This window comes from Ovis canadensis, chromosome 9 (genome assembly GCF_042477335.2).
Source record: "Ovis canadensis isolate MfBH-ARS-UI-01 breed Bighorn chromosome 9, ARS-UI_OviCan_v2, whole genome shotgun sequence".
NCBI classification, from domain to species: domain Eukaryota; kingdom Metazoa; phylum Chordata; class Mammalia; order Artiodactyla; family Bovidae; genus Ovis; species Ovis canadensis.
Window position 1 is genome coordinate 99,164,715 of NC_091253.1, and position 12,434 is coordinate 99,177,148.

The window sequence follows — 12,434 nt, forward strand, 5'->3', positions numbered from 1 at the left end:
TGCTTAAGTATAGCCCCTCTGAATACATCCCCAAAGTAAATTAAACTGTACTACTCCAAGGCATCAGTTGTATATGATGAATTAACTTCTTTCCTTTGCATCAAAATGGACTAGCTCTGTACCATTCTTGGCAGAATGGAAAATGTATTAACTTGTATAATATTTTGTAGGGCTTAATTTTCTGGTGGAACTCTGATTTGGAAATGCTGCTTAGAATATGAGCTGTATATACTTTAAAATATATTCTGCTGTGTAAAGTACATCACTTTATTTATAGAAAAGTCAAAATTAGGCCAATGCTGATTCCTACCCATATTATTGGTAACAAGATTCCGCCAAGTCATACGTGATTAGCCTTATTTAGCTATTCTTTCTCTCATTACTAACATTATGAGACTTACAAAAAAGTAAAAATAATGATGACTCTGATGATAGAAAATATTAGTGTTAAGCACCTCCTGTTAACTTTCTCATTTAATTTTTACCACAACCTTATAAGGCTTCCCTGGTGGCTCAGATGGTAAAACGTCTGCCTGCAGTGCAGGACACCAGGGTTCGATCCCTGGGTTGGGAAGATCCCCTGGAGAAGGAAATGGCAACCCACTCTATTTCTCTTGCCAGGAAAATTCCAGGGACTGAGGAGCCTGGTAGGCTACAGTTCATGGGGTTGCAAAGAGTCAGACACAACTGAGCAACTTCACTTTATAAGTTAAGTGTACTGCTTTCCTGATTCTGTACAAGAGGAAACTCAGGCTTGGAAAGAATAGAGAACTTGCTGGGGTCAAAAAGTTAGAGGTCACTGAGCTGTGATTTGAACCCTATTTGGTCTGACTTCAGAGTTACTCTGGTAACCAGTACAGGTACTTAAAAATGTGTATTTCACACGTTGTCAACTGAAAATGAAAATGTGTTTTTATAGAAAAGTGTAAGCTAGGAAGTCTTAAAAAGGGCTTTTTAAAAAAAATATGTTTAATAGGATTAACATTAATCTGTGAGATTTCCTTAGTGGTTTTCAACAAAATAATGAAAAATAGAGGAATAATTTTTTAAAAGTTGTTTCTGTAGTTTATGCTTTACAGTAATTCATATAGGACTTCCACATAGTAAATAGAAATTAGGGAGACTATCAGTATATTTTATATTGTACATAATTATTCTATTAATGAATTCTATGAATAAGCAGTATTTATTCTTTTCTTAAATATAGATGGGGAAGTTAAACTAAATTGGCACATAGGAAGAGACTTTCTAAAATTATGTATTTTGTTGTTCTAACAAAGATAATTTTACTTAACAGTCATATAGGACTTGCCACAAAGAACTATTATTTCATTTTCCTTTAATCTTGAAGATGTAACTGAGAGCGATATATTGTTACTGTTTTCAAATTTGATTCATTTACAGATTTTGTTTTCTTTCCTCTTGCTACATCCTGCCATCAGTTTCTGAATCTTATAAAATAGTAACCTAAGTAATTAATAGTGTGCTGAAATAAATTTAAAGAGTCAAAAGGAAGAAAATTGGTGTTATCATAGAAAAATTGAAATTCTGGGTTGCAATTAAAAAAAAAATCATAGGTTTTGTCAGCAAATATGGTAAAGTACTTATTGGTGTTTAGAAAACAAGTATGATTCATTTTCTCATTTCTTGTTAGAAAGCAATTGAACTGAACCCTAAAGATGCTACTTCAATTCACCTTATGGGTATTTGGTAAGAAAATTTCTTAATATTTCAGTGGTACTTACTATGATCTTATTTTGTAGTATATAAAAAAGTAAAATGTTTAAAATATTTGGGGGTCAAGAGTGTTTAATCCATTAGATTAACCTACAGTTGTACTGGTTATTTAGTGTTTAGTATTTAGAAAAATTTAGAAAATACTAAATTTGATTGTAACTTTGTTAAACACTGATTCAGACTATTTAGAAACAGGTACTAAGACTAAAAAGGCATTGAAACTTTTCATTAAACCTTACATTCCCTTTTTTGGGAAAGAGTCTTCTCATTTACCAGACTAAATGGAATTGGATTAAGCTAACTATATAGTAAGAATAGGATGGCCTCAGAGGGTCTTTGTATCTTCAAAGTGTGTCAAATACAGTGTGATTCATCTGAGGAATTTTAGTATCTTTCCATTTTTATGTAATCTCTGTTCACAGTGCATCCTTATTTTGCTGGTATGAGCATACACCAGTGTGTTAAATGCTTACTGGTTTGAGAGTCTTAGGTTTACCACCATTTTCTTTACGTGTGATCTACAGAGCTGAGTATTTATTGTCTTCTATGAGGGGTGCAGTCGGAGAAGGAAACGGCAACCCACTCCAGTGTTCTTGCCTGGAGAATCCCAGGGATGGGGGAGCCTGGTGGGCTGCCATCTACGGGGTTGCACAGAGTTGGACATGACTGAAGCAACTTAGCAGGAGCAGCAGCGTGAGCGGTGCAAAGTCCTGTATCAAACTCTCTTTAAAGAGAAGTAAATACCCTTTAAAAGAGAAGTAAGTACTGGATAAAGGACATGTTTAACAAAACACTGACTGAGTGAGAATTAATGGTAATTGAGGGGCAATAATTCAGATGCTGGTGACCAAACATGAATGAACTACAGTTTCTTAAGGATTTCAGACGCTCATCAAAGATCGAACACTTTTTTCCTCCTTATTTCAGAAAGTTGTCGAGAGTTTTGATGTTACTTTTTTAAATTAACCTTTTAATATACCATGTTTTGTTATTTTTCTTGATTTTTTAAAAACTCCTCTGAGTTAGTTTTATGCAAAAAATTAGGGATAATGATTGTATCTCATTATTGTAAGGAGTAGATGAGAGAATCACTCAGCTCAGCACTTTGTACAAAGTGAGTACTCAGTGGTGAACGATACACTGTAGTATCATTACTATTATAAATATTGCTTTCTGTTTACACCTAGTCACAAAATACACCATGATCGATGGAGCAGTATCAGTCAGTCTGTAAATAACTCAGTATAAATATTAACCTACTGGATATTGCAAGAAGTATGAGCTGTTTAAATATACAGTAGAAGATTCCTTTTAGATATGTTACGATGCTTAGTGCTCTTTAAGAGAAAAAAGAAGGTGCAATTTGAATATATGTGTCATTTTCTTTCCCTATAGGTGTTACACATTTGCTGAAATGCCTTGGTATCAAAGAAGGATTGCTAAAGTGCTGTTTGCAACCCCGCCTAGCTCCACCTATGAGGAGGTAGTGTGAGGTCCTTTGTTGGTTAGTCTGGTTTCTTAACCGCTGGGCCGCTGCGGTGTCCGCTCATCCGGAGCCCTGAGCAGTGAGGGCCGCCGGCACGTTCTGACGGCCCCGTGCGGCTCTTATCACAGAGGCCTAATGCTTAGGATCCGTGATGGTGAGTGTTTGTTTCCCCATTAGGTGAATGGCTGATCATTCTGGTATATTGCAGCTAAAGAACCCCATGGCTAAAAGCTACCTTCATTTTCTGTTTGAAATCTGTAACATGAAAATTATAAAATAGAGCAGGAAACACGCAGTTGCTTCTCAGTATATTTTAGGGACACATTCTAGGCTTCCCCGGAGGCCCCGACGGCAGACATTCTGTAAGACAACAGGCGTCTGTCTGAGAATTAGAGCATGTTCGTATTGATAGATACGAGGCCATTTCAGGGCACGTATTTTGGGTTTACTGATCACAAAATTTTCAGGGTAAGGAAGGAGACGGTTAAGAAACGTTTTCCCATGAGCTTGTATCACAGTGTTTTCTGTGAAGCTGTAGTGTAGAATTTGATGTAGAGTTGTGAAATATTTATTTTTATTGAAAAGAATGCATTCTCACAAAAAAGATAGAATCATCTCTACTCTGACTAATTAGTTATGTATCTAAAAGATCAAGTGTCAGTTAATGTGCTATGAAAAGTTTTAAGTGGGACTTAGCAGTGACTTTCAGGTGGACATGAACCTCTTATGTAGGGATGTCCATTACAAAGGACTCTTACAGATGCATTGGCCCAACCTGTGTATCACTGTAAACACAGCTTTTGATTTTATCTAGTTTTATTCATAAAGCCACTGTTCTGATTGAAGAAGGAAAATGTCAGAATGATCTGAGTTGCACATGATAATGATCTTTCCTGTCTTCATGTGATGCTGGTTCCAGTCCTTTCTGAGTAACAGTCAAGTTATTACTAGAAATGGTCCACATGCTGTAATCTGTATTCTGATGAGGTAATAGTGTTGTGTTCAGTTTTGCTGTGTTAACTCTCACTGTTGGTGAATTGGCTGTTACTTAAGGGGATCATTATTTTAGGATGGTTTGATTTACTTCCTATATTTAATGTAGGAATAGATCTTTTGAACAATGCTTTTTCATTACTGTGTTTTAATCCTTCAATGTATCTGGGCTTTTGTGTTTTTGACAGGCCCTGGGCTACTTTCACAGGGCAGAGCAAGGTAACCTTTTTATTTCATATGACTGTATGAGTGTCAGACATGTAATAGTAATTTTTTAAACAAAATTATTTGTTCTGCTGTACTTCATAAACTTCTTTTTGAGCTAGACACTGCCAGATAATTTTTCAATTATTTATTTGTTGATGGGTGCGGGGTCTTTGTTGCTTCTCTCTGGTTACAGCACGTGGGGGCTGCTCTGCTGTGGGCCTGGGCCTCTCGCTGTGGTGGCGTCTCGTGTGGCGCACGGGCTGAGTGGTCTCACGGCTTGTGGGGTCTTCCCAGACCGGGGTAGAACGCATGTCCCCTGTATTCCCGTCCACTGTACCATGAGGGAAGTCCTCAAATAATTTTTAAAAGTCCTTATTTAGTGACGATCACCTGAGAAATAGACTTAGTGAATTCAGAGCTGCAGTTCTAACGGTCCTTCATTTGATGTAATTCAGCCTTCCTTTTTGGGAGGAGGCTTTGACAGAGTAACTCTTTATTTAAGATCGCACAGCTAATCAGAAGCATGTATTTATCTTCATTTAGAATTTTTATTTTTTAACACCAAAGTAGAATTGACATGTATTAGCTTCATGTGTACAGCATGACTTGATATTCAGACATCATGAAACTATTCAGACATCATGAAACGATCACAAAAGCAAGTCTAGTCAACACCTGTCACCTTACAGAGTTACAAAAAAACACTTTTTAAAGATCAACTGTCTTAGCAAATTTCAGATGGCATTTAAATGAGGACTCTCTGCTCTAAACCAGCTCAGTCTTTGTTCTGTTGCAGATAGCCTTTTGTGGTGAAGAGTTTTCTGTTACTCTTACTTTGAACAAACAGCCAGCCTAGAAAACATCAGCCTGTGTTTATCCTTTCTAACGGCAGAAACTAGAGACGTCAGAGACAGAAGCCTAATGTCCAGATACTCCCACCCCCCCTGAAAAAAACATCGCCAATATATGTCTATAAAGTTTAATGAGAAGAAGGTTAAAACAGTTTATACTAAATTTGAGAGCCTACTCATATGGACTTGTTCAAATGTTTTCATAATAGCAAAGCATTTTTGAACCACATTTCTTCTAAAGAATTTTGTCTGAATGTTAACTCTGTTATGTGTTAATTCTGATTTACTGTTAATGACCTTCCATTGATATCCTCTCATGATGGTAGTTTTACGTACTACGGGTATGATGTGGGAATGCATTTTTCTCAAAGAAACTTATAAAGTTAAAAAAGCACCTTAAGAGACTTAAACATTTGGGTTGCTGAGAAGAACACGGTCATACTTTTGTGGAGCCAAATGACCCTTGGCAATTCCATCATCCTCCAGGCTTCACTGTACGGTCCCCGCCTCTCAGGGGCCTTTGCTTACGGCTGATGTTTGGTTTAGAAGCTCCTCCCATGCTTTTAGTGCCCTTTATTTTCCCCTTCATGGCCCTGTCAGTCCACAGTGTGACTGTTTCCCTGTCTGGAGCGAAATTCAGGGAGGACGGGACTGTCTTCTGCGCACGTGGTGCCCTCCTTGCTCAGCACAGAACGCTGGGCAGACTTGCCGAAGGGCGGCCTAAGCGGGGGCGGAGGGACGGAGTGCGTAACTCCAAGGGAGCTTTAGGCACATCAGCATGGCAGCTTACAAACATCTTCTGATTAAAGAAGTAAAACAAGTTTGGGTTAAGAAACAAATGTAGTTAATCATAAAACACATCCGGGAAAAATTATGCTTTAAATATAGAAGGGTCCCAGGTTGTTAGGAGGAAACTATAGAATTAATGCAGTAAGACGGTCCCTTGCTTTCCTTCATAGGCTTTTTGTTCACATTTTTGCTTCAGCCAAACGTATTCTCCACTTTGATGTTAAAATTCTGTTCGGCCCCCAAGTCAGCCCAGGTGTAACCTCTTGGCTGCTTTTTTTGGTTCCCATAGAACTTTAAAATTGGTACTCCAGTCAGAGCCGTCGTTTTATTCTGTTACATTCAGATGTGCTCCTGCTTGTCACTGCTTTTCATTATAAATTCCAAAAGAGCAGAGACTTCATCTGTCCTTAGACATAGCCCACGGGCTTCCCTGGTGGCTCAGCAGTAAAGAATCTGCCTGGAATGCAGGAGACAGGGGTCTGATCCCTGGGTCAGGAGGATCCCCTGGAGAAGGAAATGGCAGCCCACTGTAGTATTCTTGCCTGGAGAATCTGTGGACAGAGAAGCCTGGTGGGCTGCAGTCCTTGGGGTCACAGAGTCAGACGTGACTTGGCAACTACACCACCACCAAACATAGCCCACATGCAGTAAAGGCTGATCAGATGTGTGTGTACACACACACACACACACACACACACACACACAATCATCATGACTTCATTTACTCAGGCAGCAAGTGCATACTGAGTACAGTTCGAGGCGCTGCTCTAGGCACTTAGGATCCAGGGAGCAAAAGAGGGGGGGCTTACTGTCTATCAGGACCCCCTCAGGGTTTCATCTATTAAATGGAGTACCAATTTTATAAAATTGCTGTGAAAATAAGAAATCTGTGTAATATAAATGGCTAGCACAAAGTAGACACTCAAAAAATAGCAATTATCTCAAAATTTGTTGATAGGAGTAGTTGAGCAAAAGAGAATCCTCATTAGCCTGGCATATTACAGTAAGTCCCTTAAGTTGGGAACCTGAAGAGACAGTTGTTAGTTCACGTGTGGTGCACACTGTCAGCGTGCGTGTCCCCTACAAGCTTGTGTGCTTCCGTGTGCTGGGCAGTGCTGTGTAGGCGCAGGGTCTTCACTCAAGCCCAGAAGGTCCAGAAGCAGGTGGGAGCGCGGCAGGGCTGTGGCTGGTGTCTCCTGTGCTGACGACCCTTCAGCTCTGCCGTCTCCCCTCCTCCTCCTCCTCCACAGAGTAACTCTTCCTGTCTGCCTGCTTAGTGCCAGCCCCTGGATGCCAGCTGTGTCCTGCACTGTAAAGTTCTTTAATGTATTATTTGGGTGAGAAGTATTCCAATACAGTACTACATAGCCCATTGTGTTAGTTGGCTACCTAGGCTAACTTTGTTGGATTTAGGAACAAACCAGATGTACGAATGTGTGCGCTTTCAGAATGGGTCTTGTTCAAATGGAGGGGCCCTACTGTATCGGCGTTTAGACCAGAAAATTTAAGCCTTTCAAAATAAGAGCAATACTGTTTCATCGGAGATAAAATGTAAATTCTTTTTCTTACATACAGTGGATCCAAACTTCTACAGCAAAAACTTGCTCCTTCTAGGAAAGACATATTTGAAGCTGCACAACAAAAAGCTCGCTGCTTTCTGGCTAACAAAGGCCAAGGACTACCCAGCGCACACAGAGGAGGATAAACAGGTAAAGCATCTCCGGTGAACAAGGCAGACGGGTTTCTACTGAGGCACGTGAAGGAAAGGGGAATCAAGAACGGCTTTAAAAATGTCATTGTCTAAACGCATATGATTAAACAATAGTGCTTATTTCAAATGTATATAGCAAATGTTTTTGGAGAAGGAAATGGCAACCCACTCCAGTATTCTTGCCTGGAAAATCCCACAGACAGAGGAGCCTGGCGGGCTACAGTCCATGGGGTTGCAAAGAGCTGGACACGACTGAACACACACGCATAGCAAATATTGTTACTATCAACAAACAGGTATGAATTACTCACTACAATACAGAGTGGTTCCTGTTTGACAGGTCTGTATGTAACAGACCAGACAACGATTTCTAACCCAGAGGGCGGGGAATGTGCGCTGTGAGAGCTCGCCAAGTCTCATCCCGGAGCTCTCTGAGAAACTTTATCCTTGGTGTACTCGCCTGGCTTTTTTGAAACTCTTAGAAACTACTTTATAAACTTGTTTCAGAAGTTGATCTCTGTGCTGTATTGTTTATTTATCATATGCATTCTTCCATTTTAGATACAGACAGAAGCTGCCCAGTTACTCACAGGTTTCAGTGACAAGAACTGAGAATTTTTCAATGAAGTATCTAAGGAGCATTGCCTTTTCATCAGATTTTAAAGATAATAAATACATTAACTATAGTTCTGTGGCTGTTCTTTTAACGTTGCGACCATTTAACAGATAAATACAAAATTCTAGATTTCTTCACAAATAACAAGGCAAAAGAAATGATTCCCACAAGAGTGGTAGAGACGTCTCCATGGCTTAGAGGCGGAGATGACTGCCCCGAGCTCCCAGCGATACAGCAGGGCGTGAGATTGCTAAGGGGGACTGCAGCACATCAGGATGGGGATCAAGAAAGGAACGCTGCGGTGTGGAAGCGCTGGCTTAGGAGGGGTGCATTTTCAAGTGGGACTGAAGAGCTGAGCCCTTGCAGAGAAGCAACAGTGACAGGAGCTCAGCGTGATGGGGGTTCTTGGGATAAAGCAGTTAACTGATGTGTCTTGGAGCCAGCCTGCATAAGGAAAGAGCTCAGTCAGGAGAGGGCTGAAAATGGAGTGTTTTCTTTTTTAAAACGTGAGGTAGTCTTAAAAGTGGATTGATTTTGTCACTAGGCGAGCCCAAAGTCTGTTCCCTAATGGGTGAAAGGAACGTGGAACTCAAGGAGAAATGGAAACGAGGGTGTTAAACAGGACAGTGACCCCTGGGGTGCCGCCAGTGCAGACCCTAAGTTCTGTGAGAAGTGGTGTCTTGAATGTCACTTAGAGACATCTGAGTGTATGTGTGGGTAGTTTTCTCAAAGGGAAAACATACAGTGTGGGTAGGTACTCTTTGTGGTTATCATGTGTATTTTCAGACAGAAACAAACACTCAAAAGTACTGGACTGTGTATACCCATCTCTGATTCAACAGTTGCTAATCTTCTGCTGTGTTTTACTTATGTGTATTCATATATTTACAAGTATCTGTAAACTTTTGAAATAATAGACAACATATTTCATCCCTAAATATTTCAGTATTGTCTCAGAATAAAGACATCCTTCTAAACAAGCACAAATTCATATTACAACTAGAAAGTTAATAACAATTCTTTAATATCCAGCCGTACTCAAATATCCTTAAATGTCCCAAAATGTCTTATACTTCTAGAAACCAAGATCCAAAGATCATACATTGCATTGTTTTCCACCTTAAGTTTTTTAAAATCTAGAACAGTAACCCATCTGTTTCTCTCACAGCATTGACTTTTTAAAAAGGCCAGTCCAGTTGTCTTTCAAACTGTCCCTCCTTCCAGAATGGCCTCACTGACCACCTTTAGAGAAGCGCCATCCCGTCTTCTATGTGTACGAGATCTTCCTTGACGTTTGTATTTATCCCGTTCTCTGATAGTCACTGCTTGTCTTCACTTTTGAGATGTTTCTTTTTCTTCAGTTTTTTGTTTTCCCCTGTTAGTAGGCATTTCACATCTTCATGTGTTTTGGTCCAGTTCTGAATTTCTAATTTGGATTTTTTTAATGTCTGCAATTATTATTTAGATATAATTCAGACTAGTATATTGTGTTTAAGGATTTTACTTTTTTTTTTTTTTTTTCCTGTTTAGCCCTCGTTTTCAGTTTTCTCTTTAGAGTGACTTTGGATGTATTTTTTGGAGGTATGACATTTTTTGTATGTATTTAATGACCAGCAATGCCACTTTATCAGATGGGAGGTAAGGAGTTTGGATTAGTTCAGTAACACCCTCAGTAATTAGTTCAGTAACACCCTCAGAAATAGTTTTATAAAATAAGATTTCTTTTAGTCATAAAGCCTTTTATGGAGGGGAGGATCTGTCTTTGATATTATGTAGAGCTATTTAAAATTTTTTTCCTTTGCAGTAGATTCAAAAGAAGTTGCCAAGAAGTACTACTCCTACTCAGAGAGGTCCTGCGGACCCTCCCCTCAGCGTGCCTCGATGGTGACAGGTCACTGCAGTTCAGTATCCAAGCTAGGAGACTGCAGTCCCCAGACTGTGTTCAGGTGTTACCACTTCTAAGTCCCCGCGCGCGTGTCATCCGCGCAGTTGTGTCACACGTAAATTTCTGTAACTGCCACAGTGGAGACACAGAACTGTTCCATCACAAAACCTTAGTGCTGTCCCTCACAGTCATACACGTTCCCTGCCACCATCCCTAATCCTGACAACTGCTAATAATTCTCTGTAGTTCTCCATAATCTTGTCATTTCAAAAACATTATATAAATGAAACATACAGAATGTGATCCTCTGAGATTGGCTTTTTTCATTCAGCATAACTCATTTGAGATCCATCTAAATTTAGTCAACAGTTCCTTTTTATTGCTGACTCTATTTCATTGTATGGGTGTACCAGTTTATTTCGACTAGCCACCTTGGGGCATTTGGGTGGTTTCCCAACTTTGGCTGCTATGAACATAAGGTATGACCTTTATCAGCATACCTTTCATCTCTGTGGGATAAACGTCCAGGAGTGTGGTTGCCGGGTCTTCTATAGAGCTGCTATGTTTCTTTCCCCCCCTTTACAAAGGAGTAGCTCCCCCGTCTCCAAGAAGTGGTATCTTCCTGAGATTCTGATTGTGTGCGTTTTCAGCCTCTTTTGACTTCCCAGGAGTCTGACCTCCTAGGTCTCACACTGCTTCCTGGCATTTCTCCACTCTGGATGAGAACTGCTGCTTTTGGGAATGAGCCCTGGGGCCCCATTATTCCCCTTCCTGGGCAGTGCCCACTTGACTCGGCTCTTGTGTTCCAGAGCAGACTGCTAGTTTGAGATGCCTATTTCCCCATGTACATGTCAGCAGAAGTTTGCCGTATTCTGTCTTCTAAGCATACCACAGACATGGGCTACGGGGGAATCACAACTGCCCCTTCTTGTGCACCTGTTACTTTAAGGATGACAGCAGACATCTGACTTGGAAGGTGGCTGTCATCCTACTCTTGCTGCCAGAAATTTTCCTGAGTGGACTAGTTATAGATTTTGTAAAAATGATTTTTCTCAGACTCACTTTTTAAAATAAACATAATTACATCAAGGAAAAAACAAAACACCCTGAGAACTTAATGGAATTTTGAGGATTAAACATGTATTTACAGGAGTATCAGTAAATATTTAAAAATGCCATTAACATCTGATTGTCCTTGGTCAAAGACTGGGGAGAGAAAATTTGGAATTTAGGAGATGCCACTGCTGTTCCAACTACAGTGTATGTGCTGCGGAAGTGAGCACAGAAGGTGCCACTTTTGGACTATTACTCTTTGTTATTGGTTTGGGTTCCCCCTGCCTTTAAAAATTTTTTTTGTTACCTACTTCAGCCAGATAATATTTCTGGTTGATTCTGTAATGCCCATTGGAGGTTCAACCAAATATTCAGACTCAAAAAGCCCGTGGTGACAGGCTTCATCCGGCACCAGTTCACTCAGATGGACAAAACCCAAGCTGGCCCAGGTGGTCGGTGTCAGGCTTCCCGACATTCGGATGACCTTCCAGCAGTGTCCGGAGCAGCGCATCCATGCAGCTCCGCAACGACCATCGCCCCGGGTCACAGCTCGGGAATCCCAAAGGGACAGGCCCTTAAGAGTTTTCCCATCCCGGGAAGTCTGCAGCTGTGGTTTCCTGTCAAGTATCTGGAGTCTTCCCAGTCTGGACATAACAGTCAGGGGTCCTTTTTATGAACAGAAAAGGTATTGCCTGACAGCACTGCTGGTGCACCAACCTACCTAGTTTTGAAAAGTGAAAAAGCTAGGCGTCTGACCTGAGGCCCAAGGGCGGAAGTGCTGGTTAGCCCTTTTGCCCTGCAAGCACTGAACACACAAACCGCACTGGTGGCCTCTCTCCCTGGCAGGCAGGCAGCTGCTCTGATGGGTGGACCCATGCACTGACGCGCGGGGCTGGGGGTGAAGGGCGCTGGGACCACCTCTGCACTCACTGCGGGGTTGTGGTTGGGCACCGGGGGCCTTGCACTCGACTTCTCTCTGCTCGGCCCAGCCCAGGACAGGCACTGCCAAGGGAGGGGAGGACACAGGTCTCAGGTTCCTCTCACGGCCAGAGTGCAAGACAAGCCGGGATATCCTGCCTACAGGCCTGGATTTCTAGGAATAACAC

At 41.0% G+C, this 12,434-nt stretch overlaps 1 protein-coding gene across 6 annotated transcripts in view; it reads left to right on the forward strand.

The window, feature by feature from the left end:
* RMDN1 (regulator of microtubule dynamics 1) overlaps window positions 1-8,460 on the forward strand; it is a 30,866-nt gene extending 22,406 nt beyond the window's left edge. For 5 of the 6 annotated variants that reach the window (XM_069600678.1, XM_069600679.1, XM_069600682.1 and 2 more), the window contains 5 exons: window positions 1,655-1,710; window positions 3,133-3,220; window positions 4,405-4,435; window positions 7,639-7,772; window positions 8,336-8,460. In XM_069600678.1, the coding sequence (XP_069456779.1) occupies window positions 1,655-1,710; window positions 3,133-3,220; window positions 4,405-4,435; window positions 7,639-7,772; window positions 8,336-8,386 (360 nt within the window). In that variant the 3' untranslated portion in view covers window positions 8,387-8,460. The remainder of the gene's footprint in view (window positions 1-1,654; window positions 1,711-3,132; window positions 3,221-4,404; window positions 4,436-7,638; window positions 7,773-8,335) is intronic. The other variant, XM_069600683.1, reaches the window with a different exon arrangement.
* The last annotated feature ends 3,974 nt before the right edge of the window (window positions 8,461-12,434 follow it).